Here is a 14,377-nt window from a genome sequence, read left to right as displayed (position 1 = left end):
CCCTTTACAAACAAACATTTAGAAGGCAGCACAAAAGAATTAAAGCACTAAAAACACGCTTAAAACATCACATGATTAAAGGGGTGTAATTATACGTGATAGTGAGTGAGAACAGACAGGATGCCTCCCTGCAGCACAGACTCTTCACTGCAATAGTTTGTAATTTCGTGGCGCACATTCGGGTGCATAGTGTAAGTGGCTTGATATTGTGTTTTGGTGAATTATTCCCACAACCTCAGAAAACAGCGTTGTCAACGTATTTTCCTATGATTACTTAAGTTTTGTCTTTAACCTGCAATATGCTCTTTAAATGCCAGCTTTATGGTGTGTGTTTGTGTCAGTGACCATTATCTATGTCATTATTTAGTGATAACAAAATGCCACGCAAAGGAAAGAGATCGCAAGCTGCGAAACAACGCTGGACAAAGTTTGTCCCTTCAGACCAACGGTTCCAGGACCCACAACCACACTGCAACACTGTTGCAAATGAGGTTTGTGAAATGGAGGTAAGTAGTCCACCTGTGGCTGAATCTCCATGCATGGCTCAGCAGGAACTACAGAGTGATGTTCAACTGTTAAGTAGCACGATGCAGCTCATAGACCTTTTGGAAGAGAAAGTTACACAGGTATCACCCTCCGTGATATCTGTCCAGGCATCTCACTCTCAAGACGATGACAGATATCACCCTACTTTAAGGAATAAACAGTGTTCATGCATGGCTCTGACATTCCTAACACACCATCAAGAGGGTCATGACTTGAAAGAGGCTGATCTGGATAACATACTAGATGAGGGACACATTCTCTATGGTCAAACCATTCAACGTCTTCAAGATGAAAACAGGTTTTACGACTACTATTTGAACATTCAAGAAACACCTCACACCGTGCAAACTGCTAAACACCAGTATAAGGTGCAGAAAACCTGCGAGTATTCTGGATACATTAGAGACAATGGATATCCTGGCACAGAAAGTTGGTGTCAAAATCTTCGTACAAGACTTCAGTGTCTGTCCTCAGATGTTACCCATGCACTGCTCACCATCACGCCATATACTATTGCATTGTTTAGAGACCAGTCTGGTAGATATGGACTCTTTGACTCCCATAGCAGAAATGCTGATGGCTTACCAGTGCCAGATGGGAAGGCAGTGATGATGACATTCACACAGTTGGATGATCTGATAAAGAAAATCGAAGAACTCAATGCTCAGCTCCATCCTTTTCAGTCTATTAACAGGATGCTGTTTGACTTCACACCACTTAAATTTGTACAGAAAGAGGCTGTTTCACTACAAATGCCAACTCAGATACCACTTGACACAGATGTTGGAATCCCAACCAATGTTGTCATGGATGACAAACAGCAACATGTGGCTTCTCTGGAGCCACTCACTGCACCATCCACAGTAGTGATGTCAAAGGCTACACAGGTTGTTAAATCTAAGAAAGTCAGTGAACACAAGCGTAGAAAGATAATGAGGAAACTAAGAAAAGATACAGAGGGGGGGAAAAAACCATCTCAGAGAGAGCGATACAGAAGCGATGAAACTTTCAGGCTGAACAAAAAAATAACCATGAAGAAATACCTCACCAACAAATATGCATCAGATGACATTTTCAGAGAAAAACAGAAGCAGGCAATAACCAAGAGGTACGCGACTGATGAGGATTTCAGAAAGAAACAGAAGCAAGCAACAACCAAGAGGTGCGTGTGTTGATTTTAAATATGTTTCTGCCTTTTAGGCTCTAATAATGTGGAGTACCAGTTTGCAATGAACAACGACACCACAGAGTATCATGTCAAAGAGCTTCTCCCACACACTGCCTACACATTCTTTGTGGTGGCTTACTCTCCCAAAGGAGCCAGTGGCCCATCCCTACCTGTCACTGTGGAGATGCTGGAGGACGGTTAGTATTCAAAATCACACAGGTAAAAAAATAAAAAGACCGTACAACTAAATAGCCTTGGATTGGTCATTGACTTAATTAGCAAACTTTATTGGTCTGCCAACCTTGTAACTTCTAATGAATTTTTAGGAGCTCATTAATTTTAAAAGAAAAGAAAAAAACACTGCAATTTTTTGAGAAAACACTGACTTTGTGCACACTTTTTCTCAGCATAGATGAGTTTTCTTTGTTTAACTGCTGTTTATAAACTCATGCTGTTTATAAACTCATGCTGTTTATAAACTGTGTCAGCTGGTTTCCTGTGCAGCTCTAAAAGACAGGCTTTGTACGTGAATCATGTAACAGTTCAGCGTGTCTTTTATTTCCTCATGCAGTGCCGAATGCACCTCCTCAGCTGTCTATAGCCAGCACCTCCCCCACAGACATCAGACTCATGTGGCACCCATTGTCCTCGCAGCATAGTCGAGGAGCTGTCACTCGCTACCGCATTGAGTACAGCGCTCTGGATCAGGGTGAGTAACCTTAACTGGTCAAAAGCTGGCCTTACCTGCCAGTAAAAACACCTTTTTAGTAAGACAGAGTATATTCAATTTGCCTATTTTGGTTTCAAATAAGTTGATAAAATAAAAAGGACATTACTTATAGAGAAATACCAGCTGTAATGTTTCTGTTCTGTTTGTAGAAATTGTCAATCATCGCATAAAAGTTTAGAGGCAGAGGCTTATATACACGCGTATGCTACTTAAGATTATTTGATCAACTTTTAGAGAAGAATAATATCTTCTGAATATTTACCTTTCCAGAAAAGAGAACAAGTTCAGTCTTCACCAAAACTGTGCTATGTTCTCTGCTTTCTAAAAGACAGCAAAATACCTGAATGAACGCAGGACCAACACAGTCATGAACACTGGAATAATTATCTGTGTAATATTCAGTATCACCTGTTGAATCATCAATTCAAAAGAGAATAAACCTAAATTTAATAATGTCATCGTCTTAAAAAAATATTCCAAACTACCAAATAAGAGTCAAACTGCATTCTTAGAAACATAAAAAATCCAAAGTATGCACATTGAAATATAACAGCAAATGTAGACACTCTATTTTGATTCTTACTGTGTCTTTAAATCATATACTGAAGCAAACTGTACAATTGCTGACAAGTCAAAGTCCTTTATTCGATTTGAAGAAATAATAAAAATGCTAATTAGTTCCACGGAAATAAATTAAAACGTGAAAAAGAAGGATGTGTCATCAGAAAGAACCCTATAGGGACCATCTGATTTCAAGTGTCTTGTTTATTCTTTGTTATGTATGTGTGTGATATCACCCTCACTATAGCAGATAAGCTCTCGGTCTTTGGTAATAGGTTGGAAGGTGTACAGGAGTCAGGTTGGGGTTGGAAGGTCTCCAAAAATATGTTTGTCTACAAGTGGCAAAGGTTACAGACAAATGTTTTAGTAGCAAGAAAACCTTAGCATTTGAGAAGGGCCTCATATCAACGATAAAACAAGAAAGGGGAAGTGTAACGGTTTCAGCTTGCTTTGTGTATCATGTTCAGGCAGAGGCGCTAGTTATCAACATGTAAGGTAGACAACCGCTTGGGGCCCCAGGCCAACAGGAGGCCCTGTAATGGCCGACATACTTCACAGCAATGAGGCCAACATGTTGAGGCTCAAAATGTGCAAATTCAGCAATGACAGTCGGAAACCGCACTCGCTTTCCTTGCTCTGTTAAGTGTCACATGCTATATTGAACGAGGAATTATCTGAATGGGAGTGAAAACCGAGGCAAAAAGAGGAATAGGCATCTCGACTCTTGCAGACATGATGGTGACGTACGCTGGTTTGAGGGGCCCCCAATGGATTTTTGTTTGGTGTCCTAATGGAGTCTAGAACCGCCACTGGGTTCAGTCCAACTTGCAATCAATTTAAACCTAAACTCTGTGAATGCTTGAGGAGACAGTGAGACCATCATTCCCTTAACCTGACAATGAAACATAAATGTGTCTTTCAACCTTGTTCCAGAGCATCCAAGAATCCCACAAAAGACTGGTTAAAGAAGAAGACATTTAGGGTTATTAAGCCGCCTAGTCAATAGCCACATTGGAATTTCCTCAAATGTTGTTTATTTTAATTTGCTTGACCTACATACCCAAAATATCTCTTCTGAATAAATGTTTGGAGGAATTGTGAAAAGGTCTTTCTGCAAAATGAGACAAATTATCAGCTCCTGAGTCAATAGTAGGCATTCATGTATTTCCCAGTAGAATATTTTCACTGTGTCACTCAACATTTCTTATGGAGTGTAGTGTATACATTTGTGAGGCTTTGTATTATGTGTTCCCACAGTGGACTCTGTGTTCTCAGTTGAAGTGGGGGGTAATGCGACTCAGTTCACACTCAGAGAGCTTCAGCCCAACCAGGCCTACAAACTGAGGATCGCAGCTGGAACAGTTGTTGGCTTCGGGGTTCCCTCTGAGTGGGCCCAGCACCAAACATTAGCCCTTTACAACCACAGCAACCACAGCTTGGGTAAGGACCACAACACAGCTGGCTCTAGTTTAGTTTATTATTGTTGTCAGTTTGTTTGGTTTTTTTTCCCCCCTAGGGTTGTCATTTGTCTTGTAGCACCATCTTTGAATTACTTGTAACCTCAACAGGTTTAGTCGGTACAGGGAATTTAAGATACCGTTACTAACCCTTTTTTCTAACCTTCACAGAAGACATTTTATTTGCTTCTAAACTGTTGCTCTGTTTCTCACAATCATTACAGTAAAGCCATCTTACTAATGTTTCAGATGTTTCAAATTCATGGCCCCCCCCTTTTTTTTTTTACTACTGACTTTGTAGTCTGCACGTTGAACTGCTGTGCTGTCCCTACCGCTGATATGTAACTACGCTTGTACTCTATATGATGTTATCATGGCGAATTCTGTTATGTTTCCCCTTTTTAAATCCCTTTCAGTGATCTTTGCCCCTACTGAGCTGAAAGTCAGAGCCAGAGTGAACACACTCAATGTGACATGGCACCCTCCCAATCACACATTAGTGTCTGGGTATAAGCTGTCATGTCGAGAGATGGAGGCTGAAGATGCAACCAATGGAGAAAGAATGAAACAGACCCACACCATCAGGCTCCGGAAGAAAGCCCGGTATCATCTCCTCACTGGGCTGGGTACGTTTGTTGAAACGGGCCTGTTTGCTTAGCAGATTCCAGGGTGTTGAGTCCAGAACTTTTAATTACTCCAACTGTCTGACAAATAATATTTTATACACCACTTCGCTTAAAAAAGTCGCGCTTGGCGGACAGCCATTTCAAGGCTGACCAAGGGAACTTGTGTTCAATCAGAGACCTTGCAAGAGCAAATTTGACATGCATTTCTTGGAAAAATCAAAAAAAGCAGAAAATTATCAGACCCCTCTCTTAAAAAGTGATCATAAAACCTAAGAAATACATTAAAAGGGGCCACAAATGTAAGTATTTCCATGAAGGTGGTAGTGCAGTTGCCATATGTAATCTCCAGATACACGGTAAACATCAAGACTTTTCAAATTTCCCCAGTTTACTTGCAACATGTGCTACATACACAGTACGTATAACTTAATCATAAAACAGGTGAAGGTTTGGGCTTTCAACAAACAAATAGAAGGAGCAGCTGCTGTGTGGAAGGGAAGGACAGACAAGGCCCCAGGACGTAAGACTCATCTCCTTCATGTGTGCATCTATTCATAAAAAAACTGAATGAATAAGTGACATTTACCAGGACCCTCATCACTGTCTTGACCTATAAACAATGACAAATTGTATTTACATTGGCTAAGATCCATGTCTTATATGTCTGCGTGTGTGTGTTTGTGTTAAAGCAACAGTGCTGCCCATGCGCCCCCCTCCGCTGCCCCCAAGCAGCATCAGAGCCACGGCCAACAGCTCCACTTCCATCTGGCTGTGCTGGGAGAAGCCACGGTTCAGCAATGTACGCATCATCAACTACACAGTGCGCTGCAGCCCTGCAGGGACCACCAACGCCTCGCTGGTCTCCTATCACACCAGGTCAGATACAAGGAAAGGAAGCTAAGTCGTGTCTGCGATGTTGTACATTACATTTTTCATCAGTCACTGTTTGTATAGTATTTTATTGTATGAATGTGAAATAATGAAATCATGCCGGTTAATTTATGGAAAGAGGACCGTGCAGAGTAAGGTAAAAATTCAATGCCTTAGCATTTTTTGTATCTTATTTCTTCTCTTAGAAAGTCATTTTATTTTTCAAGTAGGCTAATAGAATTTCTCAACTTCATTAACAACTTCATCAAGAACCTTACCTGGCTTTCTTTTTGACTTTTTGACATTTACCTTGAGATTTCTAAAAAGAAAACTGTTGAATGAAACAAAAGGGAGCTTTTTATAAACCTTAAGTAGTCCCTTTGTGAAACATCTATTTAACATTAAGATTAGAGGAGCTCTGTTTTGAACCATCATTTAAACATTTTAGAAGAAATGTGTATTATTTCCACTGTAAAAAAGGAATGGTACGGTGACTTTTAACTGGGAGAATAGTGTCTCTGTCATGTCCCTGCTGCTATTAGCACTATGTAGCTTTGGCATCGGGCCGCAGCTACAGTGTATATTTATACTGTATTTTGGCGAAAGCTTTGTGAAACAACAGTTTGTAAGGAAGTTAAATAGTATATAAGCCTACACATACCTTACAGATTGCAACGTAACATTAGGCTGTATTGTTTTCTTTGTCATTGTTTTCTCATGTTTTCTCAGCCAAGTTGCAGTACAGTATGTCTCAGGCTTGAATACAAATAAATGAATAAATAATCTGAAGTCAAAAAGTTTTCTCTTTCCTTGCTGGTCTTAATATTATTCCACTTTGTCAGTTGGCGTGGTTCTTCGGCTTTTCAAAACATCTTTGTCCTCTGTGCACGGTGCCCATAAGAGAGAGGCAACAGCACTGTTTGACTTAGAATAATGCAGATAAAGTCAGAAACCATTGGCATGTGTGCAACCACAAGCGCACTTATCTGAAATCCGTCTTATTGTTGCTTTTACCCAAAACACTCAAAATGAGTCCACTAACTAACAGTTCAAACATATTGTCTGCTTTATTTTAGTTATGTTCTTTACGCGTCCTGTTAGTATTTTCATGTAACATATACAAGAGTTATATTTTTATGTAGAGCATTAAGTCTTAAGGCAAAAGAGCTGCATAAATATTTACAAACATAACATTAAAGGATTGTCACCCTGGAGGCAGGTATTACGAGTTAATGATGTGAGAGAACATTTATTGTAGATAGTTAGGATTTGTTCAGTACATGTTTTTTTTTTGTTTCGAGCAGGTAATGAAGTGCAGAACACTCAACACACACACTAAAAACATTTTTTTTGTTTTGCAGCTCTGCTCAGGAGATACTGCTCGGGGCATTGAAGCCCTTCACCCGCTATGAGTTGGCAGTGCAGTCCAATGGGGTGGGCGTGGTGGGACCCTTCAGCGGCACTGTGGAAGAGTCTACTCTACCTGACCGTGAGTCTCTACTGCGCTCTTGTCACGATAGCCAGTCTCACTTAAGATCCAATTTACTAGATTATATATTTCATTTTCTCGGGTTGGATGTCTCTGGTGCGCTCCGGAGTGCGCTCGTCTCTTCACTCTACAGCCCCCTCCCCTGCTGCTGTGCTGTGGGACGCTTGAATGGGGGGTTCACCACTGCTTGTACCCCCAACTTCAGTACCTGTTGCCATGGCATTTACTGTATGTCCTGTATATCAGACACAGCGCTGACCAGCTTCTGGTCCGCAACAATGGCACGAGTGGCACACGCACTGAGCAACAGTGCCACAGAGGACTCGCACCTCCTGCGCAATGTATGACAATTCATTCAAAAGAGGGAGGGAAGAAAAGAGAGGCCGTGTTTAATACCAAGGTTTTCTTATAAGCCACGTTTTCCTTTTGTTATATTCAGATGTATTACTTGAAAATACTGGACGTTCATTTGCCTCTAACTAGTACCTATGTTGCGCTTGCAGTCGTCCTGCTTTCCATCCAAACTCTCCGTGACGTAAACCAGTACAACACGCAAAAGCCTATCTGAAATACTACCGCCTCCACAGGGTTTGCATCTGACGTTTTTCACGCAAATATTCTTAGGAAATGACCCGCAAAACGCCCACGAACTAAACGTGCAAACTTTTGCAGTGAACATGCAATTTAGTACACGTTAATTGAGATCTTAGTAAATCAGGCCCAAAGTTTCTTCTAGTTCTTGCGCAAAGTCCATCTTCCTGAATGTTTGTCTGATCAGTTTCAATTGGCTAATTCCAAGTTGTGGCTGCAGATGCTTTGATATTTACATGCAAGGTTGTGCTTGAGTGCATGCAGCTGAATATGTGCTCTCTCATGTGAATCATTTAGTTGGCTGGCTGTTTGCCAGCGGACATGGGAATAAGTGGTTGGCATCGATGGCTGATAACTGGCTGTAATGAAACACCCAGGTGTAGTAGCAGCTCCTGTGTTGGCCAGCAGCTCTGTCACACAGCCAAGTCAGGGTGCTGAGAGCAGAGTGGTCTGCTTTTAATGACATTATTACAACCAGTCACCCCTTCACACGCTCCACTTCCAGGTATTATCACTCAAGCCCTGGCCTATTCCACCCTGCTTGTCCTCTCTCTGCTGTACCCAGGTGGCCCAGACATGAGGGCGCAGATGGTTGTCACACAACATGTCAAATCCCCCACCAAGGCAATATACACGCTGCAGATGTGACGCCTCATTGCTGGGCTCTAATTACTGACCCTGTCGTCCGCTTTACTTCAGGGCCCTCAACACCTCCAGAGGAGCTTCAACTGAGTGCGCTGGACTCATCCTCTGTGCTGGTTAGCTGGCGCCCTCCACTGGAACCTAATGGTATCATTGTCAGCTATAAAATCCTTTACAGTGGCAACCTCAGCCAACCAGAGCACATGTGGGAAAACCTCTTTCAGGATGGTGAGTCTTAGTCAGCTATCATGGCTCTTCTTCACTAAAAACATCACTTCTAACTTTCTCCTTCTTTGTTGAAGAAGAACTTCATACTTTGACATTTCATTTTTAAAAGGCCATGACATTGTTTTCCTGTCTGGCATTTTTTTCTCAGGGAAAATCACCAGCATGGAGGTCCAGGGTTTGTCCAGTGATACACAGTACTTTTTCAAGTTGGGGGCATCTACTGAGGTTGGGCCAGGGCCTTATTCACCTGTAAAGGATGTTCACATCCCCCAACAGCAATATGGTGGGTATGGTGGTCATGAAATTAATCTTAAAAAAAAGAAGCAAATGTTTACTGAATGTAATTTCAAAAGTATTTGTATTAGAGCTGGGAATCTGTGGGTGTCTCACGGTTCCTTTTGATTACTGTGGTAATGGTTTGATTCAGAATCAATTTTCAATTCAAAATGATTCTGGATTAATTGAATCATGGATTCAAAGAGAGCAGGGAGTGACTGATTAGAAAAAAAAAACTTATTTAAAAAAAGAACGTTTTTAGAGTTATTTAGAAGAAAAAACTGGATTATTATTATCAGTTATGTGTATATGTATATACAGTAGTAGTGGTTAGAATTCACAATGAAATGTATGTCCTTTTGCTTCAAGATTTTGCTATTAGAAGCAGACACACATTGGACAACATGTACACATACACCCATCTACACTTACTACACACATACTCACACACAAAGTATTTCCTTGCAAAGTGGGTAATTTCCCTGCCAGCAGGGAAAATGTAGCTCAGCAGGACCCTATAATTTCACTTATCCTATTCTGGTGCATTTAGAGAATAATATTAAGTTTGGATATCAAAGAGCGGCTTCATCAGTGACCCCCAGGGGAGGGCTTAAAACTCCTCTGTACCCAGCAGAATAGCTGTAAAAAGCACTTTCTTCACTCGTACAGCACTTTGTGGTTAAGCATGCCATCTTATTTTGCACTTTTTAATTCCATTAGTCAGCATGCTAAAATCACCTGTAATTATTGAATGCCCCTTCTGTCTTGAGTCATAAATTCAACGCAATTAACTCCCCTGTCAACTGTTACACGACATGGGCCTGTCATTCCTCAAAGTTCTACAACAGGTCCCTGTTGTGCAGGAGGGCGCAATACGGCAGAAGCCTGGTGCCTGCAGTCATTTCAGCCCTCAATAAAAATCCACCTCAGTCCCAATTCCCGATCCCCCCATAACCATATGTACTGTATGTCCTGTTGTCCCACATGTATGTTCCTGTGTTCACCCTCTGTCGGCGCGCAGCCCTTAAAACTGTACTATGTTGGTGAAAAAGAATTTCCCCTCTGGGACAACAAAAATTAAAGTCTAAAAGTCTAAAGTGTATACATCGAAGTTAAAGATTAGAAGCATCTTGTGTTTTTCTCAACTTTGTGAATGTACTGTCTACTCACCTATTGTACTTAAAAAGACATTTAATTTCTAAATATTGAAATTCCCCTGTGAAAAAGCTTGATGATTTCCTCATAATGCAGTTTTGTTACTGTTATGTATGTGTGCCAAAGGTTTATTTGTTCACTTGGACTGTGATAGTGTTGCTTGTGTGCAGTGTGAATGGGACCGAGGCGGCTGGTGGGTGGGTGAGAGCTCCTGCCATCTGTTTCCTCTCCTCTCTATGTCCTGACTGCCAAAGAAACCCTGAATAAATGAATAATAATGAAGCTCTTCACTCCTCTGTCCAATGTTGCTTCATTCCTCAGCTACTTGTACTCTGTGTGAGTTCATGAGGCCTGATTATATGTATCATATTTACTAGATACGTTAATGTGATACTTAACGTCCTCTCTCTGTACTGTACTGTGAAAGTACTTATTAATATAGCCTCCAGCAAACGACTTAAACATGAAAATCAATATACAGTATATGTATATATAATAGTGTATACAGTATATCTTTAATTCTTATCACACTTATTCGATGTCTTCTGTTATTTTTACAGAGCTGGACATTCATGCTGTGACAGGCATCATAGTCGGCGTTTGTTTGGGACTGATTTGCATCCTGCTCTGCATGTGTTTTAGCTTTCGCAATGGCAAATCTAGGTAAGGTAATTCAGAGAGTAAGAACTTTGAATGATCTATTAACATGTCAAATGTGTTTTCTTACTTAAAACACTTGTTGTATTAGATACAAAAGTTAATATAAACGACCCTGACAAGAGTATTAATGTTCAGTATTCTATCCACCCCATCTCCTTTACTAACACTTTCATCTCTGCTCCACATAGGGAGGTGTCTGGGGGCCTGGACTCCACAGCTGTGACCCCAAAGTACAGGAGAGGAGGCAGCCCTGTTCCCTCCACAGCGCCGGAGTGCAGCGATAGCCATGAGCTGGAGACACTGATGCCCCTGGGCAGCCAAGAGTCTGGTCAGCCGTTAGAGGAGGCCCCAGAGGATCAAAGCCTGATGGCAAGTGCTAATTTAGGGGAGGGGGAGGAAGGCCCTGAAGCTGACGCCAAGGTCAAAGGGGGAGCTTTTTTCCAGAAGGGCTTTGGATGCTCTGTTACTTTTTTTCAGGTGTTGATAGAAGATAATTATGGTCATTTGGATCAACGTTGTTGTTCCTCTTGCAGGCTGCTTGGAATGGCTCTGTGAGCCATAACTGGGCCAACAGAATCACAAGATACAGAGAAACCATAACAGAAGACTCTCCAGCACTCATTAATGGAGCTCTCACCAAGCAAATTAGTGATAACAACACGGTAATGGATGACTCATTCATGGTATATAATATGTATCTGACAAGTGATTTTATTTTCACATCACTTGTTCATTAAATATGTTGCATTCAATTTTTGCCAAACCTATTTTATAGTCTTCTTTGACAGTCAAGTTTTCCAGTCTTGCACTTTATTCTCATATCACACTGAGGTTAGGGCAGCTTAAACACTTGAAATATAAGGTAAGTATTTTTTTATGAAGAAGGGGACCTAGATTTAAGTCCCACCCCCAGTTAACCTCTGAAAGAGGCTAACTGGGGGGTGGGGTCTTGCTTACTGTAGCCAGCTACTTTAGCTATAGGTCAAGTTCCCCAAAATGGTTGAATAAGATTTCCTGTGACTAACTGTGTGATATGTTAAACTGATTTATTAATGAAATCTATGAAGATTTCTCAAACATGCACCTGTGATACGGATGATACTAAACTCTTATATATCAGACAGGCTTCCACACAGTGGGGATATTAACACCTGGTGTCTTGAAGTGATTGGAGCCTTTTAACATATGCTTTAACTCTACTGAAGATATTCTGTATGCATTGAGCTGGTTTGATATTCAAACATTTAAAACTTATATTAAAGCAGAATAAAAACAAACAGTTTAATCCATACTTGCTCATACCTTTCTCTTTCAATAAAAATACAACCCTTCTGTACATATGGGAATTTTGGTCAGTTCTGTTATCGCTGTAAACATTTTGATCTTGCGGTGAGGGTTTGCACTGAGGAGAAGCTTTTGCTGACTTTTTACACATGTAACTCATAGATTAACTAAGAAGAAGTAACCAAAATAACCTTTTTTTTTTTTTTTTTCTCTCAGGACTGCGGAGATCGTCTGTGTACTTCCATGTGCAGTAACCAGGTGGAGGCAGAAGTCATAGTTCACTCAGAGCTGTCAGACCCAGTAAGAGAGAAAGAGAAGGAGGAGGGCAGCCAAAGGGAGACAGATAGTAATGCAACGAGGGGACACTCATTATCAGAGGACATGTATTCCCCTTTGAGCCCGCCAAGTCCACCAGGAGAGGAGGACACAGTTAAAGAACTATCAACAGCCCAGTGCCCCTTGAGTCTTCCCTTGATAAAGTTAGTGGCCAATCACAATGGAGAGCTGGAAGGCATGGGGGACCAGCCAGACAAAGAGCCACAGCAGAACACGGGGCTTACCAATGGCTTCCACTCCCCAAAGACAGTGCGTTGTGTGCTGAGGTCAGAGCAACTGGGGAATGGGGACTCAAGACACTGCCCATCAGGACCTGGGAAGGCCATTTCAGGAGGGCTATCCCCAGCCCCCTTTGTCAGCTCCGGCCTTGTCCACTCTACCTCAGCAGCTCATAGTTATTTGTGCCCGTAGCCTCTGCATGTAGGGCATGGACCCTTACACAAACACACAGACTGATTTTCTTTCTTTGATGTATCCAGCAAGTATCCCCTCGGATTATTTTTATGCACCTCATTATTGGATCCTTTCTCTCACTTGCAAAGGGTTTCTAGGTACCATTGTTTCATATGTGTGTATGTACAGTTTACATATATATCATTTTAGTGGTAGAGTACTGTGTATGGGAATGCTTTCTCTTGCATTGCAACCATAGTTTTTTCTCTGGATATCGTTCCTGTTCATAGGAGGGAAAGTAACGTTTAAAGAAACCAAGCAGAGGGAAGAGGATTGAAAGAGGCTATCCCCACTGTGTCACGCATGGCTCTGTTCCCCTCAGGAATGAGAAAAACTGGAATGTTCTGCTCGCGAGGGAGTCAGGCTCCCATCTCGGATGAATCCAGAGCACAGGGGTTTCCTTGGGTTTCGATGTGTGAATGCTACTTTAAAGAGTGACACAGAAGTGTAAGCCTTAAAGAATACCTGCACTCTCTGACAGTGCAGTACACCTGTGTCTCTATCCAGCCACCTGCTGTCTCAGGGTCCACACACACACACACACACACACACACACACACACACACACACACACACACACACACACACACACACACACACACACACACACACACACGCGCACGCACGCACACACACACACATGCTCGTACACACAAACATACAAAGAAAGCTAAGTAAAGCTGATTCCTTGGTATTTCATGGTCATTTAAAACAAACATTTTCACATACATTTCTTGACAAGCGTGTGGGGGTCTCAGGTGCCTGACTATTAAGGTGAATTTATCACCTTTGTATATTTCTATAGATGTTATTCAGTACAAACACAAAACACACATCATCAAGAAAGAAAAAAACTCATGATTTAAAAATATTTGAAGAGTTCAGATTTGACACAAATGAAGATATGTTTCCAAAATGCTCTATGTCAAGGTGGTGTCATTCAGTAAACCAGGAGGCAGGCAGTTCGAAAGTGGTTTTGCAGTATTTCAGATAATCCCATTTTGGAATCCAAGTATTTACATGTTTATGTTAGGATTAGTTAAACTCTGTTGTTGAGAGAACTCGAGGATTTTACAGCAAACCATCTGTCGAAGATTCTTCTGGTTCTGCTCACACTTAGGGATGCACCAATGGGCAGCTATGCCACTAATTGGAGCCAGTACAAACACTGACGTGTTTTGGTTTGGTTTTACTTTGATGAAACTACAAGCTTATTTGGTTCCAGCTGTATGAGCAAATCTCCAAACTGCTTTACTCTTACACAGTACAACTCACTCTAAATTAAGATGGATTATCTGAATGTCT

At 41.4% G+C, this 14,377-nt stretch overlaps 1 protein-coding gene across 1 annotated transcript; it reads left to right on the top strand.

Moving 5' to 3' along the window:
* Nucleotides 1-377: 377 nt before the first annotated feature.
* Nucleotides 378-13,679, top strand: LOC306821741 (immunoglobulin superfamily DCC subclass member 4-like; the record flags this gene model as incomplete). Its single annotated transcript, XM_079340315.1, has 13 exons — nt 378-1,467; nt 1,747-1,911; nt 2,286-2,423; nt 4,263-4,445; nt 4,879-5,088; nt 5,778-5,964; nt 7,320-7,447; nt 8,738-8,908; nt 9,057-9,191; nt 10,900-11,002; nt 11,188-11,419; nt 11,533-11,661; nt 12,500-13,679. The coding sequence occupies 13 exons, from the start codon at nt 378-380 to the stop codon at nt 13,028-13,030; spliced, it is 3,402 nt and encodes a 1,133-aa protein (XP_079196441.1). The 3' UTR covers nt 13,031-13,679.
* Between the last annotated feature and the right edge of the window lie 698 nt (nt 13,680-14,377).

The sequence above is a fragment of the Symphodus melops genome (genome assembly GCF_947650265.1).
Source record: "Symphodus melops genome assembly, chromosome: 3".
In the NCBI taxonomy this organism is placed as follows: domain Eukaryota; kingdom Metazoa; phylum Chordata; class Actinopteri; order Labriformes; family Labridae; genus Symphodus; species Symphodus melops.
Note: the sequence above shows the minus strand (reverse complement) of the source record. Positions and strands in the feature narration are given on the sequence as shown.